At 40.9% G+C, this 12,045-nt stretch overlaps 1 protein-coding gene across 4 annotated transcripts in view; it reads right to left on the bottom strand.

The window, feature by feature from the left end:
* brinp2 (bone morphogenetic protein/retinoic acid inducible neural-specific 2) overlaps window positions 1–12,045 on the bottom strand; it is a 196,646-nt gene that overhangs the window by 60,875 nt on the left and 123,726 nt on the right. For all 4 annotated transcript variants that reach the window (XM_062557655.1, XM_062557657.1, XM_062557656.1 and 1 more), the window contains one exon: window positions 6,145–6,326. In XM_062557655.1, the coding sequence (XP_062413639.1) occupies window positions 6,145–6,326 (182 nt within the window). The remainder of the gene's footprint in view (window positions 1–6,144; window positions 6,327–12,045) is intronic.

Raw genomic sequence — 12,045 nt, 5'->3', positions numbered from 1 at the left:
TGCAAATGACGCTGCCTGTGCCAATTTCCCATCCTCAAAATAGCCTTCTGTCTCTCAATTCACACTTTGCCTTGCATTAGGATGGCATTTATTATCGAAAGAAATGGCAGTTAGACTTCAAGGCTTTGCAAAGTGATACATCTCTCAAAAATATGAGAGGAAAACTTAGATGTAGTCAAAGATAAGCAAGGCATAAGGAGGCCGCTTGGGGTAGTTGTTTGAGATATGATCGGCAAATATCTCCATTAAAATGTTGCACCTCTTTACTGTTTTTGTTTTGGCCGTGGAAAAAAGCAGCTCTCTGTTAAAGTTTGTTCAGATTAAACAAAGACCAATGTGACGTGTGAGACACTCTAGAATAAACGTTATATTTAAGGTTTAACTGCATGCTTTTTAGCAGGTTTAATGGTAATCTTTCAGCGCCACTCTTGAATTTGCTAAGAATGAATTTTTATTGTTTGCTTGCTTATTGCTGTCTGTTGTCTACGGTGCAGTAAAACTTGACTGTCTAAGAAGTGACCTCATCGGGAAACGAGCCAAAATAGTAATACTCCCGTGTACCAATTTAACGTAAGTAATGTTAACTTCACTGTACTTAATGTAATTAAAAAAGCAGCAACCAGAGCGCACTCAGTGTTCCAATCCCTGTCCGACTGCCTGCACTTATTGACTGGGTGGGCGGGGCTTCCAGCTCTCACATGCAACAGGCAGATGTCATCTCAGGGAGACGTGTCCTGTCCTGTGAAAACTTGGAAAAGCGTGTGTGTCACACGGGGAAACCCTGAGAGATGGCAGCCCTGTAGCTGGGTTTGTTAGATTGACAACAACTTTCCTAACAGTCAAACATCAAGCAAGTGCAACACAAGACAAAGCAAGACAGCAAATAAGTTACTGAATAGTCCAGCAGAAATATATACATGCAAAATAACCTACAATTTCACTCATGTGGGCCTCTATGATCATGAGGTCAGAATGCACATATTGTACCAAATACACATTTGATGCAATTTTCATTGTCGTTTCTCAATAAAGGGGTAAAATTGTCCTCTAATTATGGGTCCATCTTTAATGTACCAACCCACACAGCTTTAGGCCTACATTGCCGTGTATAATCAATGCTATGATTCTACCATGTCGTTTTCATTAATATCTTGCTGTGGGCTAATACCAATATGAATGCCATTTGTTAAGTGTTAAAAAAGCGAACCTTACAGATGTTTTATTTATTACTATCGTAGATGAATGTTCCAGTATCTTATCTGTGGTATTGTATCGAAAATATCGTAATATTTTGGCAGGTATCAAAGTCCTAATTTTGGTATCATAACAACCCTAGTTCGGTTCAGCTGACCGAGGAAAAATTGAACTACAACCGTATGATGGCGGAGCTCTCGGCCGCAGAGTGAGGGTTATATTTTAATACTTACTGGATATTAAAGAATACATATAATGCAAAAAGGAACCTTTTAAGCTCCCTGCCAATCTTCCTCCAGACCATTTGTGAGGGGGCAGATAAAATGAGTGAAATGTTAAAATCTTGAAATCTTCCATTAAACTGAAGGCTAGTGTGGCACAAATATAACTTGTGTTCTACCATAGAAATGCAATTGGACATGCAATTGTGGTTTTAATGCTGCTATTGTTTTTAGGACTGTCAGGACATGTCGCACACCTCCATGGGAATCCTGACACTGATTCCCCCGAAGACTGCACCTTGAATCCACAACTACTGCAATCATTTTGGAAGGAACACTCGTGATGAAGTGCCTTCAAATCTGCCACATCCCATGTGGCTACTAGCCTGAGCAACTGCGGAACATCTTTGGGTTTGTTCAAATAGTGCTTCTCTCACTTGGATCAAAATCCCTCAAACCCAAACTACAATCACTCAAGAACCTACTAATGCAGTGAGGGATTGTCTTCCTGATGTTCACGGTCTGTGACATGCTGTAACATTACCCTTACTCTTTACTATGGAAAATGTTTTTTTTTATGTCAGGGTTAGGGTTAGTCAAGTTGACTGTTGCATTTATTTATCTGTTTGTTACACACCCTAGTCCACATTTTTGATGATGCAAGAAATGTTTTTTTTCTTCTAGTAGTATACTACTATAATCTGATCGGAAAAAGTTTAGTTTATTGTAATATTTGAACACAACAAACAACCAAATTAACAAGTAACAGAACATTGATTCATATTTGATTGATTTCCTATAGACTATAGTTAAATTGGATAGGACCTTTCAAATGCCATTAAGAGCATTAAAAGGAAAGGCAGAAAAATCTGTTTATTTCATTGTAATGTCAATGTGTTTTAAAGGTTTGGGCAAAATGTCCACATTTCAAATCATGTTTGAAATTAAGAAAATGTTTGAGGACAAAACTTTCTCAGAAATAAACTTTGTCTTCCATTATAACTGTTCTCTAACTTTGTTTCCAGAGCATTCATTTTCTAGTTCAGCTTACTTAAAATTTTTTAAGGCAATCGGTTTCCTGATTATTTTTAAGTAAAGGGAATGGTTGGATTAGTAAAGGTAACTTTTCCTTATTAGTACTGCTTACTTAATATAACTCAGATCTTTTAAGTTGTCTGAACTGACTATTTATTGTCAACATAATTAATCATTTTAAGTTAACTGTACTTGTGTCGACTGCAGTTACATAAGTTGCCTTTTTAGTATTAACAACCTAAAATTAATGAGCGACTTTACGCAATCGGTTTCCTGACTTTTTTCAAGTAAAGTCTATTACATTTTACAGTGCAGGAATGGTACATGTTCTGGGAAAAGGTTAAAGTTGCAAGCTGTCAACTAAAACTAAGCCACCTCCTAAAGCATACACTACTTTATAATATATTTGACTCTAAATGGACCATACCTTACTAAATGAATATCATTATGAATTAAAGACATGAAACTAATGACACCATAATATTGAGACCATAAACTCAAACAATGTTTACTGAGGGTAATTTTTTTCAAGACAGAATTGTATATATACTGACTAATTATCCCAACCATAAAATGTCCATTAGAGAGAATGCAAGCTTAAGAAAAAAGTCCTTATTTTTTTCCAAATCAAAATTCTAACACCAAACTAACAAAGTTATTTATTTTCCTTAACTCAACCAATTAATTAAACATTTAGTTTAACCATAGACTAAAAAACATGGTAAACAAAAGTACACAAAACAACTCCAGTTATCTCCTGTTCATCATCCAATTTAAAGCACAGGACTCCTCCTTTATTCTTGTTACAGAGGTCTGTTCTGTCAGAAGGCATGAGGTATGAGTTATGAGGAGAATTTTGCCTTATTATACCGAAATTAGAGTCCTGATACCCCAGTTAAAACTGACCCATTTAAAACGTCTCTCGGTTACGTATGTAGCCTTCGTTCCCTGAAGGGAACGAGACGTGTGAAACCTAACCAATGGCGAGCTGGTACGTCATAGGTAAACCAGGTATTTTTTTTGGCTAAACTGGTTTTGCACTGTCACACGTTTAGCTGGATACAGGCTGAATAATATCAAACCAATTTATGAATGGTGTGTAGCTAAAAAAACTCGGCTTACATTAGTTATGTCCAATATTATACAACAACTCTCAACCTTGAAAGTAGCAGGGACAGTCAGACATTGTTTCCAGCTGTGCGCCTGCCGATCACAATCAGAAGCTAAAACTTCCATCCCTGTAGTCTGCACTTTGCACTTTTTGTTTGCAGAAACGATGACAGCCTCCCAGCTGATAGCTTTGAGCTGTGTAACACCGAATACACGCTGGGCTTGTTTGCAACTCATGCAAGGAACTTAAATGACAATGAGCTTCTGAGCTGAGCTTTGTTGAAAAGAGCCCTTCTTTAAGTGGGTCATTCAACCTGGGCCATTTAGGTTATTTATCTTTATTGAAAATGTGCATATTTTTCGGTAGGACTGTGAGTCTGTGTGGTATATTTTGACCCTACAAACTGAAAGTTTTTATTTTAAATATTTCCTCCTACTTTCAGAATTTTTTTGAATGACTGATCCAAAAAGTTGATATAATTAACCTCCTTGTTTGTGCCAATGTTATCACTTTGTTAATGCACTATGAAGGCCAAGTGAAATAATAGGTAATGAAAAATGTGTAATGTAACAAGCAGTTAAAATCAAGGTGACGATCTGGTCGAGGGTGTGGATGGTCCGAATGATAGGGTATGGAGGGGCACCGAATTTCCAGGCGGGCAGTGCTGCTGCTGTGATCAAAGAGGTGCACACACTTTTACAGCTCGCAAGGTACTCCAGCATCCCCCCCGCCCCGTAGTCTACGGTTAAATTAAATTAAGTTTGTCCATTAGTAAGCAGTTCTTCTCCAATGACAGGCAATCTACCAAAACTGCCTTGGTGATCAACCTGATCCCCCACATGTGCTCACTAACAGTGGACACCCCCCGTGGACTGATTAGGAATAGCAGCTACTTTTATAGAAATGTAATTTATGTCTCTGTAATTCTCACAATAGTAAAGTCATCCGGCGGCCTGGATTTGGCCCATGGTCCTTAATTCTGACACCCATGTGCTAGACAAGACTGCCGGGGGATTTCTTGGGACCCACTAACATCTTCTCTCCTCCTATAAGAATTCACATCTCATTAATGCACATCAATAATTCCCCTTCTTCCCCACAGTTGATTAGTTATATTTTGATCCTGGTCCTGCCAAGTTCATTCTGTCCATTCCTGGAGAGGGATCCTCATCTGCTGTTCTCCCTCATCTTTCTTTTTCTCTCCATTGAAAGTTGTTTTTTATTTTTGGGAGAGTCTTTTCCAATTTGTGATTTTGGGCTATACAAAATAAAATACAATAGAATTTTGACTCATGAATGCAGCAGCGCTTGAATAAAAGTACAATATTGGCAGCAACCCCGCTCTTTCAAATTTCAAAAAGGTGTTAGAGATTCTTTTTTTTTAATTCTCTTTTTACAAAACTAAACACTCAACTAGATGTTGACTGAGGGAACTTGCACATTAATACCAGGGATAAAGATAGTGTATTTCGCTACCACCTCCTACGCGGCGCTGCAGCGTCACGGAGCCCAGAGGCGTACATGGACAATAGGTCAAGTATATCCCACTCTGTGTCGCTATCCTCTTGGTGATGAGTTGATCTGGCAGTACACGGACAAGGTAGGTGGCTCGCATAGCAGAGATCCTCATTTACCAGACACATGCAAAGGATGCCCCCCTCTAAAGTTGGATTGGAGGTGTGTTTGTGCACTTGAATGTGTGTCCATGTAGGCGGTAGTGAAAAATCACAGGGTGTTTGCAATGCAAGTCTTGGAAAATGGGACTATTTACCTGAACAGTCTTGGAGGAGGGAAGCGGCTTTATATCTCTCAGGTTATCAGGTTTATAGGTGCGTTACTTTTATCAGTTTTGTCATATGTTAACGTGATATTGAATCGTTAATGCCAATAAGCTAATACAGTGAGGAAAATAAGTATTTTTTAGATTAGATTCAACTTCATTGTCATTGCACAGGGTACAAGTACTGAGGCAACGAAATGCAGTTTAACATCCAACCAGAAGTGCAAAATAGCAAAAAGTGCAGAGTATGTGCATATGTAAAGTGTAATCGTGAATAAATAGATATGTACAGTAAGAAATAGTTGTGCAATAACAGTGCAAGTGTTCAGTGGCTGGAGGAAGGTGTGTGGCAATCAGGGGAGGAGGGCAAACTGTCTGTGGCTGGGGTGAGAGCTGTCCTTCTCGATGCTGCGTGCCCTCCGCAGACATCTCTTGCTCTGGACAGCCTCAATGGTGGGGGTTTAACACCTTGTTATTTTGAAAGTTCTTCCACTTAGAAATCATAGAGGGGTCTGAAATTGTCATCGTCAGTGCATGTCCACTTTGAGAGACATAATCTAAGAAAAATTATCAAGAAATCACAATGTATGATTTTTTAACTATTTGTATGATACAGCTGCAAATAAAGCCAAAAACAAAAACATGAACCCACTCTCACTTATCTCTACCTCTGCTCTTCAGCAATGATGGTGATGGTGTGCATACCTTGAGGACGACGGGAGTGGGCACAGAGCGCTACATCTGAAAGGCAGTTTTATAGGAGTGTAGTGTAAAGTTGCTCGCCGCACGCATGTGTGCAGTACCTTTATGGCAGAGGTAGCAATCTGTAGATGGTGCAGTCGCCTCAGGGTGCTCTCTCGATCTGTGAAGTAAGAAGCGGCCAGCTGATGGAGCAGCTCCAGAGACACTACTGAGGTGTTGCTGTTACCCTCCGACTTCTTGTTCAGCTTCTGCTTGTCCAGGAAAATTGTCAAAGACTCCTCTCCTGTGGAACAATAGCAGGTCGGTAAATGGTGTTAGTTTTTAATTTTTTTTTTATATAGGAATGTTTAATTTTCTCACTTTTCACAGACACCCACGGCATTAAGAGTAATCCATCGGTGGAGTGTGTAAGGGAACATGCAAAATTCTCACAGAACAACCATCTAGCCTGGGACACCACCGTGCAATGTGGCTAATAGATAAAGATTTATAGGGGAACACCATTTAGGTCTTTCTGTTGTTGAGTTTTTTTTACAAAGATGAGGATGAAATAAAAAGATTAGTATGTTCCTCATGAAATAACAATGAGTCATTTCTTTATACAAAAGTGCCCATGTGTTGCGAATTTACTGCCAGTCACTTCACTATTACCTAAATAGCTAAATAAATAGCCCTAGTAGGCACAGCTTTGTGGAGGCATTTTTTACTGGAAATGCTTTGAACTCCCACCCACACACTAAAGTATCCAACAGACACTCTTAATTTGAGTTTTAAACCAGAATCTGAAGGAGGGGAATAAAGAAAAGCTGGAACTATTAGTAATCTGGCACAGCCTAATTTAACTGTCATAAGCAACAAATTAGCAAAAGCAGCCTAATGCTATATAAATAAAGCAAATGGCAGCTTCTGTTAAAAAAAATTCTCACAAAAAATCATTGTGGTCCTTTCATTATTGGTTGTCTTAATACCTGTTGGTCAGTTCAGATTGAATGTGAGGATTACTAACTCAAATTCACCTAATGTTGCCTGAGTTGGGTGGAAATATTGATTATTGTCTTTTCTTAAAGAATCCTGTATCTGGAGGAGGCCCAGGTCCAAAAGATTTTCAACTCACACCTCCGGCGGAGCTTCTCTTACATTTGTTTGGAGGTAGGGGACATAGAACCAGAGTGGTGAATGTTTAAAACTTCCATTGCTGAAGCTGCGTCAGTGAGTTGTGGCCTTAAGGTCTTCGGTATATACAGCCGGTGAAATAAGTATTGTACACCATTTTTATGAGTAAATATATTTCCAAAGGAGCTATTGACATGAAATTTTCACCAGATGTTGGCAACAAAGAAGTTCAGAAATATCATTATGTGTAATAATGTGAAATGACACAGGGAAAAAGTATTGAACACATGAAGAAAGGGAGGTGAAAAAAGGTATGGAAAGCCAAGACAACAGCTGAAAACTATTAGTAACTAAAAAGCAATCCAGACCCTAGTCAGTGCAAATTAATATCAGCTGGTTCAGTCCCAACTGATGGCCTACAAAACGGTCCCATTGCCAAGGTGTAACACAAGACGCATCCCATGATGGATAGAAGCAAAGAGCTGTCGCAAGACCCTCACAACCTAATTGTTGCAAAATACAATGTTTCCATTGGTTATAGGTGCATTTCTAAGCTTCTGAATGTTCCAGTGAGGACTGTTGGGGCCATTATACGGAAGTGTAAGGACAATAATTTCTCCATAAATTTGTTTCGACCAGGTGCTCCTCGCAAGATTTCTGACAGAGTAGTGAAAAGAATAATCAGAAGAGTTGTCCAAGAGCCAAGGACCACTTGTGGAGAGCTTCAAAAAGACCTGCAATTAGCAGGTACTGTTGTCTCAAAGAAACCGGTAAGTAACGCATTCCACCGCCATGGCCAGTATGCACGCAAGACTCCATTGCTAAAAAATAAAAAGCATGTTGAAGCTTGTTTAAAGTTTGCTGCACAACATTTGGAGAAGCCAGTGAAATACTGGGAGAATGTAGTGTAAAAGGGCAGGGAAATAGGGAGACAGGGAGAACACCAAACTTGTGGGGCCCAAAATGAGGGACCCCACTAGGATTATCATCATATATGGGCTCACAAGCCTCCCTGTAGCATCCCTGTAGCTTTTTTTTTAGCACATGTCTCAAAGTATGGAAAAGTGTGTGTGGATTTTTTACTCACTAGTGCCCCAAGTGTTGGAAAGGTGGTGTAACATCACACAAACTTCCTGGTGTGTGTAAGAGTTCAGCCAAGAAACCTCTTTAAAGCAACTGTTACAGTACAACTTTTAAGAAAAATGTACATTTCCCTTTTCAGTAAAATTACTGCACCTGTAACTTCATCTTTTGAAGCAATACTTAAGTAGATATATACACTCACCGGCCACTTTATCAGGTACACCTGTCCAACTGCTCGTTAACACTTAATTTCTAAGCAGCCAATCACATGGCGGCAACTCAGTGCATTTAGGCATGTAGACATTGTCAAGACAATCTCCTGCAGTTCAAACCGAGCATCAGTATGGGGAAGAAAGGTGATTTGAATGACTTTGAACGTGGCATGATTGTTGGTGCCAGAAGGACTGGTCTGAGTCTTTCAGAAACTGCTAATCTACTGGGATTTTTACGCACAACCATCTCTAGGGTTTACAGAGAATGGTCCGAAAAAGAAAAAACATCCAGTGAGCGGCAGTTCTGTGGGCGGAAATGCGTTGTTGATGCCAGAGGTCAGAGGAGAATGGCCAGACTGGTTTGAGCTGATAGAAGGGCAACAGTGACTCATAACCACCCGTTACAACCAAGGTGGGCATAAGAGCATCTCTGAACGCACAGTACGTCCAACTTTGAGGCAGATGGGCTACAGCAGCAGAAGACCACACCGGGTGCCACTCCTTTCAGCTAAGAACAGGAAACTGAGGCTACAATTTGCACCATCTCATTGAAATTGGACAATAGAAGATTGGAAAAACGTTGCCTGGTCTGATGAGTCTCAATTTCTGCTGCGACATTCGGATGGTAGGGTCAGAATTTGGCGTCTACAACATGAAAGCATGGATCCATCCTGCCTTGTATCAACGGTTCAGGCTGGTGGTGGTGGTGTCATGGTGTGGGGAATATTTTCTTGGCACTCTTTGGGCCCCTTGGTACCAATTGAGCATCGTTGCAACGCCACAGCCTACCTGAGTGTTGTTGCTGACCATGTCCATCCCTTTATGACCACAATGTACCCAACTTCTGATGGCTACTTTCAGCAGGATAATGCGCCATGTCATAAAGCTGGAATCATCTCAGACTGGTTTCTTGAACATGACAATGAGTTCGCTGTACTCAAATGTCCTCCACAATCACCCGATCTCAATCCAATAGAGCATCTTTGGGATGTGGTGGAACGGGAGATTCGCATCATGGATGTGCAGCCGACAAATCTGCGGCAACTGTGTGATGCCATCATGTCAATATGGACCAAACTCCCTGAGGAATGCTTCCAGCACCTTGTTGAATCTATGCCACAAAGAATTGAGGCAGTTCTGAAGGCAAAAGGGGGTCCAACCCGTTACTAGCATGGGGTACCTAATAAAGTGGCCGGTGAGTGTATATATTGCCAATATGTAATGTTTGAAAATGGTATACATTACAATAAACGTATTTTCATATAAAGGCCTTCTAATTTCGTGGTGGGGAGGGGCCCTGATAAACACACGTATATGTACATAGCCACCCATCCCCAGGATGGTCCTCATAACCAAGGGTCTGGTCACGTTTGTGTATGTGTACTGGTAATGTCCTCATGAATAAGGGTGGTCTTTATAAATCACCATCATGATAGAATCAGCCCCGTCCCCACAGTCCTGTAGAATGTCAAGTCTTCAGATCTCCTGACTCTTTCACCAGAAATTAATTCTGAACAGTACGCTTTGTTCCCTACATCCATTTCCATCCCTCTGGGACAAAGGGAAAGGTGTGTCCCCATAAACCATGAATTGAGCAAGTAGAGGAAAAATGTCCTGACAAACTGTGTGTGTGTGTGTGCGCAAATAAATATTCTTTCTTCACTACCAAAATATGGTCATGGTTACAATGGAGTTCTGTGGCACAACTAAGTCTTTCCTGATAGGATAATTTAGCTCCCTTGTCTCTTTACTATTTTCAGATTTCTTGAAAAGAAAAACACAATTTCCACTCCTCCTAACGATTCTTGAAAATATCCATTCATAATACAGATGTTTACTATAGTTTCTGTCATTTTAAGGATGTTGATTTTGCTGCAACGTTGCGAAACATGAGGCCACAGATGCATCTGAAGGTGTCTGCATCATTATTGGAGGATGTACATTGCTGCAAGACCTGAGAGATGGCTGCGCTGCCCTGTTTGGCCTGATCTACATTTTGAATTTGACCTACCCCAAGGACCTGCAATAAACTTTCTAGTTTCTTCAGAAAGTTATGATGGGATTGTATGGGAAAAATCTCTCCACTAAGTTGAAGGTCCTCAAAAACAAACTGCAGGAGTAACATTTCCATCAACTCAGTTTAGCCCAAAATCGCAAATTAAAGATTCGCATCAGAGGGCTTTACGGTTTTTACACATGCGACATCCTCTGTCCCAAAACCCTCACATCGGCACAAGACTGGATAAAAACTGGGTTGAATCTCTGTTCATCCTTACACAAGGAAAAACAAAGGGCTTTTGCACTGTGGACTGATGCTAAACAAAAATGTTACATTACAAGACATTATTTGTTGGTCTGTTATTGTGCTATTTGACACTGTCACCTGTGGTACACAAATCTACCTTATATATAGAATATTCATCTGTGTTAAGTAAATTTAACTCAATAATATTGAGATAAATGAAGTCAGTAAAACCAACTTAATGCGGTTGTGTTTAGACAATGTAGTAAAAGTAAAATAATTACTTAATACTTGTTCACATTAATAGTACATTGCTTTTCCTATTTAAACAAAACCGTTGTGTGCAACCGGTTGACATTACTTAGTTACGTAAATCCAACAATTTTTTTCTTAGAGTGTAGGGATGAGACCCTGTTGACCACGACTGAGGAAGTTATTGGGCGGTGGAAGGAGCTCCTGAATCCAACTACTATGGTGGTGGAGGAGGGATCGTCGTCAATTTGTCCGGTGGAGGTCACTGAGGTAGTCAAACAACTCCGCAGTGGCTGTCTTGGATGACACGCCTCTTCAACATTGCATGGAAGTCTGGGACAGTGCCAAAAGAGTGGCAGACTGGGGTGGTGGTACCTCTCTTCAAAAAGGCGCACCAGAGAGTGTGTGCCAATTACAGGGGTATCACACTACTCAGACTGCCTGGTAAAGTCTACTTCAAGGTGCTGGAAAGGAGGGTTCGCTTGACAGTCGAAACAAGGATTGAAGTGGAACAGTGCGGTTTTCGTCCTGGCCGTGGAATGACGGACCAGCCCTTGGAGGGGGCCTGGGAGTATGCTCATCCAGTCTACATAGTTTTGTGGACCTGGAGAAGGCAATGACCGGGTCATATGCGGGAGGTGCTGCGGGAGTACGGGGTAAGGGGGTCCTTACTTGGGGCCATCCATTCCCTATCTTGTTTGTGGTTTTCATGGAGAGGATATTGAGGCGTAGTTGGGGGGAGGAGGGGAGGATGGAATAAATCGGAGTAGCGGGGGGCGGAGGTTGCACTCTCTTTACCGCAGCGTTGTGACGAAAAGAGAGCTGAGCCGGAAGACAAAGCTCTCAATCTACTAGTCAATCCTACCCTCACCTATGGTCATTAAAATTAGGTCATGACCGAGATAACTAGGTCATATGTACAAGCGGCCAAAATGGGTTTCCTCAGAGTGGCTGGCCTTTCAGATAGGTTGAGGAGCTCTGAATAGAGCCGCTGCTCCTTTGAAAGGAGCCAGTTGAGGTTGTTTGGGCATCTGGTAAGAATGCCCCTAGGCGCCTCCCTAGGGAGGTGTTCCAGGCACGTCCAGCTGGAAATAGGACCC

This window comes from Pungitius pungitius, chromosome 15 (genome assembly GCF_949316345.1).
Source record: "Pungitius pungitius chromosome 15, fPunPun2.1, whole genome shotgun sequence".
NCBI classification, from domain to species: domain Eukaryota; kingdom Metazoa; phylum Chordata; class Actinopteri; order Perciformes; family Gasterosteidae; genus Pungitius; species Pungitius pungitius.
The sequence above is the reverse complement of the archived record's forward strand: the minus strand, read 5'-3'. Positions and strand labels throughout refer to the sequence as shown.